At 46.4% G+C, this 12,788-nt stretch overlaps 3 protein-coding genes and 1 non-coding gene across 6 annotated transcripts; 2 read left to right on the top strand and 2 right to left on the bottom strand.

The window, feature by feature from the left end:
- The first annotated feature begins 1,298 nt into the window (after positions 1–1,298).
- On the top strand, positions 1,299–3,623 carry LOC111075934 (major heat shock 70 kDa protein Ba). Its single transcript, XM_022369462.2, has one exon. It carries the CDS (start codon positions 1,505–1,507, stop codon positions 3,428–3,430), a length of 1,926 nt encoding a protein of 641 aa, XP_022225154.1. The 5' UTR covers positions 1,299–1,504; the 3' UTR covers positions 3,431–3,623.
- Positions 3,502–6,991, bottom strand: LOC111080465 (protein dalmatian). The gene is made up of 3 exons (XM_022376095.2): positions 6,548–6,991; positions 4,573–6,488; positions 3,502–4,293 (listed from the first exon to the last, which is right to left on the bottom strand). Exons 1-3 carry the CDS (start codon positions 6,795–6,797, stop codon positions 4,015–4,017), a joined length of 2,445 nt encoding a protein of 814 aa, XP_022231787.2. The 5' UTR covers positions 6,798–6,991; the 3' UTR covers positions 3,502–4,014.
- Positions 4,369–4,528, bottom strand: LOC121403850. The gene has a single exon (XR_005967505.1).
- A 217-nt stretch (positions 6,992–7,208) lies between the features above and the next one.
- On the top strand, positions 7,209–11,873 carry LOC111080466 (ubiquitin thioesterase trabid). Of its 3 annotated transcripts, none has more exons than XM_022376096.2 (9): positions 7,209–7,433; positions 8,056–8,322; positions 8,382–8,994; positions 9,058–9,268; positions 9,336–10,062; positions 10,128–10,372; positions 10,432–10,643; positions 10,707–10,855; positions 10,921–11,873. In XM_022376096.2, the coding sequence occupies exons 2-9, from the start codon at positions 8,195–8,197 to the stop codon at positions 10,997–10,999; spliced, it is 2,364 nt and encodes a 787-aa protein (XP_022231788.2). In that variant the 5' UTR covers positions 7,209–7,433; positions 8,056–8,194; the 3' UTR covers positions 11,000–11,873. The 3 variants fall into 3 exon arrangements, with proteins under 3 accessions (XP_022231788.2, XP_022231789.2, XP_022231790.2); XM_022376097.2 differs by lacking the exon at positions 7,209–7,433 and adding an exon at positions 7,475–7,677; XM_022376098.2 differs by lacking the exon at positions 7,209–7,433 and adding an exon at positions 7,715–7,823.
- Positions 11,874–12,788: the final 915 nt, after the last annotated feature.

Genomic DNA, 12,788 nt, shown 5'->3' with positions numbered 1-12,788 from the left:
TGAAAAATCTTGACGCATTTGTCAAGTTTGGAGCGCTGTATGCAGCAAACTCAAGCCTGCTGCATGCAGCGCTACAAAGTGTTCCCTTTGGCTTATTTAAAGCAGAATTGTTTAATTTAAAACGTTTTTTCACAAATTTACTGTAGTTTTTTTAACAATTACAATCGTTCATTCCCATTGGTTCCGTTTGAGATATACGTGCCAGTTCTACACAATTTTCACCCCCTAGCCAGTTATCTGGAGCTTTTCTCCATTTCAAGAATTTGGTCCATAGCTTGGCATATTTATATCCCGTGCATCTGTCCAGTTAAGTGTCACATTCTATTCTATGGCGTTCAATCGCTCTTTGATCTTGGTCTTTCCTTGATCTTTTCTATCGCCGACTGCGCACACACCACATTATAAACCCGAATTTTGATATTGTTTATTGATAATATTTTTAAAATAGTTTAAGCATAAGAACTAAATCCTTCTCCTCTTCAAATTACAATCATTTAATAGACTTTAATTAAAAAAAGAAACTAAGTCTCTAAAATGTTTGTAAGGCTTGTGAGATGTCGGTGATTGACAACTGACTTAATGAGGTGTTCTATTCAAGTGGTGGGGGGTGTATATTTAATCTAGGGGAAATGTCCCTGTTTACCAAACCACCGGATCACTGACCCCGCAGACCATTTATCGCAGACAAAATTTGGTTTCGAATTCAAATTACCAGTAATCGAGTGATTTTATACAGCCAGTATTTTTATTGACAGCAAATTTTCCATCCACTGTAGCTTACAATTGTTTTGAAAATTTTTCAGGAAATTTCTGGACAATTTTAATTTGTTTCCAAACTTCCACTGTAAATACATATGTACATATGTGCATGTATATACAAAATACAGCGCAGCGAAATTACTTGTAGCTTCCTTAGTGATTCTCATTTAACTAACCGTCGATTCAATAATAAAAGTGCAATAAAGTTAAAGCAAGTTCACCTGGACACAAATTTGTACCAATTTGTTTCCAGAAATCATCCGAAATTTCTAGATTGACAAAATAAAACCGCTTGTTGCGTTAGGTCAGTTTACAGATATTTTGGCACAGAGAAAAGTCGAGAAATTTCGTTAACAATTCACCCTCTCTTCCGAGTACTAGCTGTTTTAGCTCTCTTTGCTGTCAGCTGCCAAGACTTGTTGTCTCGCTCTGACGCATGCGATTCAGGGTAACATTCAAGATATTTCTAGAAGAGAGCTCTCGAAGTTTCGCTGGTAGAGCGGCCGGGTATAAATACAGCCGCCAGATTCTCTTCGCAGCAATTCAATCCAAACAAGCGAAGAGAAAACATCTCAACAGCGAAACAAAACAAACTAAAAACCAAAACTAACTGCAAAAAGCAAAGTGAACAGTTTCCTCAATTCGAACAAAAGAAAAAATAAATATACCAATTGAGAAGAACAAACTACTAGCGAAATTAATACAAGTTTCAGTGCAACTTAAACGCATATAAAACAGAAACAGAATGCCGGCTATTGGAATCGACTTGGGCACCACGTACTCCTGCGTGGGTGTCTACCAGCACGGAAAGGTGGAGATTATCGCCAATGACCAGGGAAACCGGACGACGCCCAGCTATGTGGCATTCACAGAGTCGGAGCGTCTGATTGGCGACGCCGCCAAGAACCAGGTGGCAATGAACCCGATGAACACAGTTTTCGATGCCAAGCGCCTGATTGGGCGCAAGTACGACGATCCCAAGATTGCAGAGGACATCAAGCACTGGCCGTTCAAGGTGGTAAGCGATGGGGGCAAGCCCAAGATTGGCGTTGAGTTCAAGGGCGAACCGAAGCGCTTTTCCCCGGAGGAGATCAGCTCGATGGTGCTGGTCAAAATGAAGGAGACGGCCGAGGCTTATCTGGGCGAAAGCATCACAGACGCAGTCATCACAGTGCCTGCCTACTTCAACGACTCACAGCGCCAGGCCACGAAGGATGCTGGCCGCATCGCAGGCCTCAATGTGCTCAGAATCGTCAATGAGCCGACGGCGGCCGCGCTAGCCTATGGACTGGACAAGAATCTGAAGGGCGAGCGCAATGTGCTCATCTTCGACCTGGGCGGCGGAACCTTTGACGTGTCCATCCTGACCATCGACGAGGGATCCCTGTTTGAGGTCCGGGCCACTGCCGGAGACACCCATCTGGGCGGCGAAGACTTCGACAACCGACTGGTCACACACCTGGCAGATGAGTTTAAGCGTAAATACAAGAAGGATCTGCGCACCAACCCTCGTGCTCTGCGACGCCTCCGAACGGCGGCCGAGCGGGCCAAGCGCACCCTCTCCTCCAGCACGGAGGCGACCATTGAGATAGATGCTCTGTTCGAGGGCCACGACTACTACACCAAGATGAGCCGCGCACGCTTCGAGGAACTGTGCGCAGACCTCTTCAGGAACACATTGCAGCCGGTGGAGAAGGCCCTCAACGATGCCAAGATGGACAAGAGCCAGATCCATGACATCGTGCTCGTAGGCGGCTCCACGCGCATTCCGAAAGTGCAGAGCCTCCTCCAACAGTTCTTCAACGGAAAGAGCCTCAACCTGTCCATCAATCCAGACGAGGCGGTGGCCTACGGGGCTGCTGTCCAGGCCGCGATCCTCAGTGGCGACCAAAGCGGCAAGATCCAGGACGTGCTGCTGGTGGATGTGGCGCCGCTCTCCCTCGGCATAGAGACTGCTGGCGGAGTGATGACAAAACTGATCGAGCGCAACTGCCGCATTCCCTCAAAGCAGACCAAGACCTTCTCCACGTACGCCGACAACCAGCCCGGAGTCTCCATCCAGGTGTACGAGGGCGAGCGTGCGTTGACCAAGGACAACAACGCTCTGGGCACCTTCGAGCTGTCGGGAATTCCCCCAGCACCACGGGGCGTGCCCCAGATCGAAGTCACGTTCGACCTGGACGCCAACGGCATCCTCAACGTCACGGCCAAGGAAATGAGCACGGGCAAGGCCAAGAACATTACCATACAGAACGACAAGGGCCGCCTATCCCAAGCTGATATCGACCGCATGGTGAACGAGGCAGAGCGCTACGCCGACGAGGATGAGAAGCAGCGCCAGCGCATATCCTCCCGCAACAGCTTGGAGGGCTATGTGTTCAACGTTAAGCAGGCCGTGGAACAGGCCGGCTCCGATAAACTGAGCGAGGCCGATAAAGCATCCATCCTGGAGAAGTGCGACGAGGCCATCAAGTGGCTGGACACGAACACCACCGCCGAGAAGGAGGAGTTCGACCACAAGATGGAGGAGCTCACCAAGCACTGTTCCCCGATAATGGCAAAGATGCATCAGCAGGGAGCAGCGCAAGGTCCTGCGGCAGGAGCCAACTGTGGCCAGCAGGCCGGTGGATTTGGGGGCTACTCTGGACCCACTGTCGAGGAGGTCGACTAAGGACCCTCCTAACGATCGTAATCAGAGCCCGAAGCCATAGAGATTTCTACATTAATGGATTCTTTTGAAGTTCATTTTATGTTTTAAAAAGTGATAAGGATGTTGGGTTGATCTCCAACATAGACTTTCCGAGTATTAGCGACTGAATTGATTAAGTCTTATGTTAGCAACCAATTTTAAATATTTAAGTTAGAAGTCCAAAATAAATTATTTTTATATTTAAAAAAAAAAATTCAATTAATTTTTTAATGTAAATCAGAATATTGTTTCACAATCGCCACTAATGCTGTTTGACACTGTGGACAAAATTATATTTTCTCGCTTCTTGGCATTGGACTTGTGTGAACAGAATTCAGTTTTATATTTTTGAAAGATGGGCGTTTCCGTTAGAACACAGATTAGTCAAAATATTGACCGGTTATTTACATGGAATGGATATTACATAATAATTAATGCACTCTATCAGAATGAAGGTGTAATCCTATACGAAAAACTGATATTGTTAGCTAGATTAACTTCATTAACTTAAAGTTCCTTCGATGGAAGGGGGAAGTAAAAACAATAAAAAACAATAATCCAATGGGCTATTCAATGATGAGTGGAAACTTCTGCACCTCCTCGCACTCCTTGTTGAAGCTGGTGATATACTGCTGCATTTTAGCCTCGTGCTCGATATCTTTTCGTGATCGTTTTTTTGGCGGCCCTGGGCCTTTTTTCCTTGGAGATTCGATGCTGTTATCACGCGAGTCCGGCTCGTTCTCCCCGTCCTCGTCCTCGGACGATCCACTGTCGATGTACAGCACTTGGACACGTTGCTTTCGCCTGCGCTTGGGTTTCTCCTTCACATAAGTGCGTCTGTGTGCCTGTAAAGAAGGGTTTTGTTTATTACAAAATGTTTTTACAGAGGGAACAAAGCGACAGTTAGAAGCTATTGGATTTATGTGCAAGCTGCTTACTACCGTACAAAGATAAACTTGAATCTTTGCGGCCCTGTTGGCTCAACTGGAACTAATAACGTGTTTCAGTTTGGTTTTAATCTAGCGCCAATCAGGCTCGACGTTGTATACTGTGTGCAACGTCGACGACTTTGGGCGCTTATCTAATGGACTTTCTGGCTAGACCTGACTAAGTATTTCACTTACCTTTTCGTCAAATGTTGTCTCCGGATCGGGTTCGGAATCTCTGAATAATCCAGCCGACTCGTCTGCAGCCAGTGCAGGTTGCCGTTTCGGCGTGTCGGCCAACATGGTGGAGCACAGCACGTCCCGAATGTCGCGCTGTCTTGGCTGCAACTCACCAAAATGATCGACTTCACGGCTCAGCGGAGCGTTGGAAACCTGAGGCAGTTCCTTGCCCGTTGGCCGCAGCTGCTTCAGTCGCTGGAGTTTCTCGTGCAACGTCACATTTTGATTGGCGGCGGATTGAGAGCTACACGCGGCAGATTCATCCTCTTCGATGAATTCCTCAAAGCCAAACAGATTTCCGGATTTACTTGGTTTGTGGACCGTCTTGTTCCTTTTTAGTGGTGAATTGGTGCAGCGTTTGGGACTATTTTCCTGCTCCAAGAACTCATCGAATCCGAAAGACTGAATCGCCGGAGAACTCGCCCTAGCTGGTGTAGTGAGAGTTGCTTTCGTGGGCGTTATTGGTGCTGTTTGGATATTTTTCTTCCACGATGGCAATGTAACCACTTCCAATATGTTGATGTCTTTCAATGGAGCACGTTCCTGCAGCGTCCGGCGTGGATTTGGCAAATGTACAACGTTTTCAATGTTCTCCACATCCTCCTGATCATTGAATTTTGTCAGCGTCTTATTTGCACTAGCTGGCGGCGGCATATTTTCCTCGTTCGAATCGTTTACATTCGATCCCAGACTGTGCTCATTCAGGGCCGGACAAATTGACTCATCGTTGACTGGATTCTGTTCGACTGGTTCCTCTTCCTCTGGCACTGCTTCTGCTGCTTCGTCTGGCACATAGACATGCTGGCGGCGTTGAATATGATCGCTGGAATACGATGGCAGCTGGGATGTATTGAAACCGAATACAAATGTATTCGGCATGGCTGATTCGTCAGAAACTCGCCAGGGTGAGGCCCCTCCATCACCTGAAGGACTGGACAGCACAGTCTGTCGGGGAATTGGGGAAATCGCCGATGCCGTGACATTGTTGTTTGGGCTCTTACGACTCAGCGGTGTGCTCACGAATTTGCGCGCCATATTCACCAGTTGGCGGCGTCTCTCAATTGAGTTTTGTGGATCGTGTGCCTTGGTTTCATTAAGCAATACTGAACGTGCCAAATGACTGTAGGCGCCTTCGACTACGGATGTGTTGGGGTGGTGCATTGATGCCTTTCGTTGGACAGATAAGCGTGCCTGTGGAGGGCTATGCACCCTCACTGATACTTGAAATGGTCCAGCGTTGGGTGCTTCAACATCACTGCTATCCTCATCATTGTCGGGCTCGAGAATCGGCGACAAGGCCGCCGTCATAGGCATATGTTTCTCTATCGGAGTCTCCTGCGGCTTTGCATTTTCCAAATTTTTTAGAGAGCATTGCCTTCTTTTCCCCACTGGCCTAACCTTCTTGATGGGCTTGGCGCGTTGTCTGCCATCCTTTTTGGAGCGCACCATTAGGCACGCCCTCCCGGCCTTTACCATTTTCTTGATTATATCAGCAGCAGGATCCTCGCGATTTGTATCATCTTCAATCTGAGATTGAGAGAGGAACTCATAGACATTGCGCGTGACGGAAGACCGTGATCGTGGCGCTGGCTGATCTCTGTGGAAGAACCGTTTCTCTCGCTCACCCTGCGTCGTTGTACTTTGCGCGGATGTTGTCGTCTCCGCTGGCCGAGCCAGGGGGAGTCTTTTGATCCGAACTCGAACTGGTGATGTGCCCTGCACTGATGTCGCTGTCTCTGCCGGCTTAGTCAAGGGGATTCTATTGACGCGAAATTGAACTGTCGATGTAGTTGTAGGCTGCACTGTCTCCACTGGCTCGGGATTGGGCAGGCGCAATCTCTTGACCCGAATGCGAAATGGTGAAATATTTGAGTCTGCAAAAGTGTTATGGATTATCACATTTTAAGGAATTAGAGCGTACCAAAAAACTTACTTGTTAAATCCGCTGCCGTGGCGTTCATCTTTTGCCTTGTTTGTGTTTTGGCAACGCACATCGTGGAGTTGCGAGCTGGCTCAAAAACACTCGTGTCGCATGCTCCAGCGTCTGCCTCGGCTGGAGAGGCAAGCGATGGGATAGCAACTGGCTCCTTCCCCTTTTCTATTACGCCTTCGTCGAACTTAATGCGTTTTATTTTAATTACGCATCCTCGAATGCGAGGCATTGTAGTCGGCGTGGCGGCCATTGTGCCGGAGGTGACTCCTGCGTATTTTGCTTAAGTGCGACTTCAGCTTGTTCCTGCCATCGCATTGGCTGCCAAAATGTATGGATTATTCGACCTTATAACCATTTATTTACCGATTTTTTTTATTCTGTTTATTTTTTTGGTACAGCTGCCGCGAATAACTATTAGGAGTGGAGGAGAAACATCGATAAAAGCTTCGATGCATCCATGTTTTTAAATGTTTTATATATGGAGTTGATATTATATCGATAATTTTAATTTTTGATACGATAATATCGGTAGGATATTTATGCCAATGGGTTAATTCCCGCTTTAACTATTCGACTCGTTTGTCAACCCTGTCAGCCAGGGATGCGATGGCCATCGATAGACTTTAATGGTATTATCGATAGCTGCACCAGATGATTGAAATCCACACCAGCCCTCGCAATGTGACGATAAATAAAAAAAATAAATAATTAGCGAATTTCCAAATAATCCAAATTCCAAGTTCCTTGTACTGCGAACACCTGGCATCGAAGAAATATCGACAGTACAGTGTGTGCGTGGTGTGTTGTGCTGTTGTGTATGCCGAGAAAAGTCATATTTTGGCCCCACAAAATCGAGTGAAAGTTTTTTCATCTTTGTTTTGTAATTGTAAGTGTAATTCTCCCACCCACAATTACACTTGCCCCGCGCGCTACTGCCAATATTGAGTCAATATATTCACGTTATAACGGGCGCGTGCGAACAGCGCGCTGCATTGATCGCTGACAACAGTTTTCGTCAATTTGCCCACAAAGTTAATTCGAATTGCAGTGCAGATGCAGTCGATGTCTTGGATTGGATTGCATTGCTACATAAGGCCTTCCCTTCCCTTCCTTGCATAGGTTTGCGCCAGGTACTGATACGACACGAAAATGAATCCAATCAGAAACTAGCGCGGAAAACAGTGCACCCAGGCCCGCGCGCCTTTCCTTCTGTCAAATATACATACATACGTGCATACATGGATGTACGAGTACATACAAATAGCAACAAATAATTGTAAGCAACCCCAGGCCCCCTGAAGGCTATCTGTGACGACAGTAGGAAAGAAATCAAAACATCTCGGGCCAACAGAATGCATACGAATGAACATGTACATATAAATGTATCTGTATCCGCGAAATGTGTCTCAGGGTCAAGGACATACATTTCGTGGCGTTTGCATTGTTTGACCTTATTAAACAAGGGAAATTATTTAATTGGCTCTCCGTCCTCTCTATCCCGAAACTAGAACGATTGCCACAGAACGGGGACAAAGGCTTAGAACTAGGTGAGTGGCTAGGGGAGCTAGAGGAGCACGTACCAAGCACACAACTGTCCGGAGCAACAGCAACTGCTGCGTCGCTGTGGCTGTTTCCGCGGACAAAACAATGTGCGATACCAAAGACGAGGCACAAAAATGGAAATGTGAAATCTGCACCTACGAGAACTACCCTTCCTCCTTGAAATGCACCATGTGCCTGGCATCGAAGGCGCTGCTGAGCGAGGATATCTTTCGGTATGGCCTTGACACCACCCCTACCTTGAGCCATTTCTACCATTTACTCTCGTTTGTAGGCTCAGTCCAGCGCAGGAGAGCAGCTCTATTCCAGAGGAGACAGCCTCTGGGCTGGCTGCCGTCGAGCCAACACCAACACCGACGTCCACCTGCTACACACTGCATGCGCAGCCCTCGACACGGCAGAGCAATGTGGCCGACAGCGAGAAGTGGGAATGCAAGGTGTGCACCTATCTCAATTGGCCGCGTAGTGTGCGTTGCGTCCAGTGCTGCACGAACCGCGGCGGCGATGTCATTGAATGCAGCAATGATAATGACAATGAGGCGGATGCAGATTGCGTGGATCGAGCTGGAGAGGCATTGCATGCACTGCGCATCAGCGGCTCGGACACGGAACTCGTATCCACCATAGACACGGCTGCGAGACAACAACAGAAGCAGCATCAACAGTTAAGAGGAGCCACTGCCTCGAATCGCCTCAGTCTGAGTCCCAGTCCAACCATCGACGATGCCACGTATCTGAACAATCTCGCCAATGCATCACACAACCAGTCGCCGAATAAAAGGCCTGCCAATCAACAACAACAACAACAGCAGCAGCAGCGGGACTCTTCCTCTGTCACTGTTCCACTGCAGCCGAAGCATTGCTATATGGCCAAATGGGCGTGTAATGTGGGTTGGCCCTAAGCCTGTGTATATATTATATCCTACTTGTATGTAATAATTCTCTTGCAGTCGTGCACCTACGAGAACTGGCCCAGGAGCATCAAATGTTCTATGTGCGGCAAGACACGCGAGCGTGAGATCGGGGGGTCACAAAACGACTTGCATGCCTCCTCCAGCCAGACCATCCAGGAGGAACATCAGCAACAGCTGCAGCTGCAGCAGAACGTAGACACCGTCAGCGTCAATAACTCATTCAATAAAAAGCACATCTACCAACTGGGTAAGGCATACAATAACACACCCTGATATATTTATCCATTAATTAACTAAACGGGATGCCTTTGCAGGTTCCTCGGAAACCATCAACAACTGTGATACGCTACAAGAGCGGCAGGAACGGCGTCAGCGTCAAATCAGGCGACAGGTGGACTGGCAGTGGCTAAATGCCTGCTTGGGCGTCGTCGAGAATAACTACAGCGCTGTGGAAGCGTATCTTTCGTGTGGCGGCAATCCGGCTCGCTCACTGACCAGCAACGAGATAGCCGCATTGAATCGCAACTCTGCCTTTGATGTGGGTCACACGCTCATCCACCTGGCCATACGATTCCATCGCGAGGAAATGCTGCCCATGCTGCTGGCTCAGATCTCTGGTTCGGGGCCAGGAATAAAGCGTGTGCCCTCGTACGTGGCGCCGGATCTGGCTGCGGACATTCGCCGCCACTTTGCCAATACGCTTCGATTGCGCAAATCTGGCCTGCCCTGCCACTATGTGCAAAAGCATGCCACCTTTGCCCTTCCCGCCGAGATTGAGGAATTGCCCATTCCCATACAGGAGCAGCTGTACGATGAACTCCTGGATAGAGATGCCCAGAAGCAGTTGGAGACGCCGCCGCCAGCTCTCAACTGGTCGCTGGAGATAACGGCACGTCTCAGCTCACGTATGTTTGTTTTGTGGAACCGTAGTGCTGGCGATTGTCTCTTGGACTCGGCCATGCAGGCCACATGGGGAGTCTTCGATCGCGACAATATCCTCAGACGTACCCTGGCCGACACACTGCATCAGTGTGGACATGTGTAAGTGAAGCAAAAGTGAGTGCAGAAGCAGCATTTCGCTTACCATTGAGCGTGTGTGTTTTCAGGTTCTTCACGCGCTGGAAGGAGTACGAAATGTTGCAGGCCTCCATGCTGCACTTCACTCTGGAGGAATCACAGTGGGAGGATGATTGGAGCACACTGCTTTCGCTGGCCAGCCAACCAGGCTCATCTCTCGAGCAGTTGCACATTTTTGCGCTGGCGCACATCCTTAGACGTCCAATTATTGTTTATGGCGTTAAGTACGTAAAGAGCTTTCGTGGCGAAGACATTGGATATGCGCGTTTCGAAGGTGAGCAAACATCTAATATAAAATTTGTATATTTCTAATTCTAATTCGTTGCATGCCAGGTGTCTACTTGCCTTTGTTCTGGGATCAAAACTTCTGCACCAAATCGCCCATTGCCCTGGGCTATACCCGCGGTCACTTTAGCGCTTTGGTGCCCATGGAACCATTCACTCGCATCGATGGTCGACGCGACGATGTTGAGGATGTCACCTACCTGCCACTGATGGACTGCGAGCTCAAACTCTTGCCCATTCATTTTCTCACTCAGTCAGAGGTGAGACCTACATATAAAACATGCGATGACTCATAAACTGATTCATTAAAATCTCTTCGGCAGGTGGGTAATGAGGAGTCGATGATGCGCCAATGGCTGGATGTTTGCGTAACCGATGGCGGTCTGCTTGTGGCGCAACAAAAACTGGGCAAACGTCCCCTCCTGGTGGCACAAATGCTGGAGGAATGGCTGAATCATTACAGACGCATTGCGTAAGTATGGCTTGATTGATGGATGGCTAATGGCTAATCAATGCTGATTTGTGTCCGCCCCGTAGACAAGTGATAACTGCGCCGTTTGTTCGTCGCCCCCAAATAACACATTACTCGAGCGAGGGAGACTCGGATGAAGAATAGATATTGCACACCCCCATATTCATATATATATATATATATTTTACGTCTCTTACTTATACTTTTACCAAGTCGGTATCGTATCAGAGATGTAGTTCAAGATGAGTTTTGGAGTGCAGATCCTACACCCACTTGCAGTTGGAGTTAGCTAATGGAAACTATAGAAAATACGTACATATGCATACAGTTGAAATTTGTAGTTGTAACTAATTTGAAAGAAAAACTAAAGGTTAAGAATCAAAGTGCGAAGACACATTCATTGTCGGTAGGTACACATGCATATATCATATCCGTTCCCAATTCAACAAACGTTGATTTTAGTCAAATTTATTCACATTCATTGGGTCGACGGCGCGACGGCATCAGCGTACGATAAGACCATTATAGTAAACGAAATTGAAGCTATACACACACACACTGGTAGATGAAATTACACTTATACATTAACTGAAATGAAACAATCCATTGGGTGCAATCTAGGGCCGCTGCAGGGCCGACGGGGATGCAACTGAAAGTATAGAAGATGCAAATGTATGCAGTAAATAACATATATATATATATATATTGTACGATACCTACATAGATATGATGTGGATATATGTATCCCCCCTCATGCACTCTCGTATGTACATATGTGCGTATGTATGTATGTATGTTTCAACTTATTCGAAATCTCGATGTACTATTAAATTTTAACAAAGTGGGGTGAATATGAAGTTTATTGATAGTTTTTAAAACACTTGGAATTATTATGAATTAATTAATTCATTGATTAATTTAATTATTTGTTAGTAATGTTAACTAAGAACTTCTAAGAAAGCTTATTGTGCAAATGTACACGCAAAGCGCATGAAAAACAAAAACACATATTTAAATAAAAGTTTTAAGTAAAGATTCAAACGGAAACACACACAAAAACGAGCGGGAACGTTCTCTAGTTTCTTTCCAGTCCACTTTTCCATGGTACTCATTCGTCACAGCCGGATAGTCGGCCAAGCCATCCAGGCCATCGAAGCGGTATTCGATCAACAAAAAGAATGGAAAGCTGAAAGTGAATGTGATGCTTACATCTAAACTTTATAAAGTGGAGAGTTCTCGGAAGGCGTTCGTTCAGTTTGTCCAAAATTAGTCAAAATATATGCGAGTGGTTGCGAGTGATTTCGTTTACCCGGAAGGATAAGATTCCCAAGGCCGGAAGTTAGGTCGCAACCAAGTTTGGTAAATTTAAATTTGAATTTTTGACGAGTTCGTTCCCTTAATGCCACCAAATCTATCGATGACACAAAACCCGTGACAGTTACGATAGTTTTGCAGTACATAACTATCGAATATTACCATAGATAAGCTTGTCAATCGAATGTAGTCCATAGATAAAAAGTATCTACTTTCCCCTCATTATCGTTGTGTCAGCAACATGTTGCTGAAATTTTTCCCATACAAATCAAATGGAATAAAGATTCATTGTTGCGTCATTCCATGGGGAAATGAAGTAGCAGCATTGTTGTGCAACTTTGGCACGGGATGAGCAACAATCTGCATACCTTGAGAAAATGGATATTATGGACTTGAGATATTGTTTGTAATTTCAGGCTCCAATTAATGCCGAAACTGGTCAGTCTCTTTTTTAAAGACATCAACGAAATTTGGCAGCACCAGAACCGGGATAAATGTACATATATCTATAAAACAAAACATGTGCATTAATAGGTAAAAACCATGTCAATCTAGGATCAAATCATATATAATGTTTCAATGGAGCTTGAAACAAAAAATTTAACATCAATTAAAATAA

This window comes from Drosophila obscura, unplaced genomic scaffold (genome assembly GCF_018151105.1).
Source record: "Drosophila obscura isolate BZ-5 IFL unplaced genomic scaffold, ASM1815110v1 contig_150, whole genome shotgun sequence".
Taxonomy (NCBI): Eukaryota; Metazoa; Arthropoda; class Insecta; order Diptera; family Drosophilidae; genus Drosophila; species Drosophila obscura.
The sequence above is the reverse complement of the archived record's forward strand: the minus strand, read 5'-3'. Positions and strand labels throughout refer to the sequence as shown.

Coding starts and splice junctions, on each gene's coding strand:
- LOC111075934 (XM_022369462.2), top strand. CDS start 1,505: ATGCCGGCTATTGGAATCGACTTGGGCACCACGTACTCCTGCGTGGGT.
- LOC111080465 (XM_022376095.2), bottom strand. CDS start 6,797: ATGGCCGCCACGCCGACTACAATGCCTCGCATTCGAGGATGCGTAATT. Junction 6,489..6,547: donor CACGGCAGCGGATTTAACAA/GTAAGTTTTTTG, acceptor ACACTTTTGCAG/ACTCAAATATTTCACCATTT. Junction 4,294..4,572: donor AGACAACATTTGACGAAAAG/GTAAGTGAAATA, acceptor CCTTCTTTACAG/GCACACAGACGCACTTATGT.
- LOC111080466 (XM_022376096.2), top strand. CDS start 8,195: ATGTGCGATACCAAAGACGAGGCACAAAAATGGAAATGTGAAATCTGC. Junction 9,269..9,335: donor AAAGCACATCTACCAACTGG/GTAAGGCATACA, acceptor ATGCCTTTGCAG/GTTCCTCGGAAACCATCAAC. Junction 10,644..10,706: donor ATTTTCTCACTCAGTCAGAG/GTGAGACCTACA, acceptor TCTCTTCGGCAG/GTGGGTAATGAGGAGTCGAT.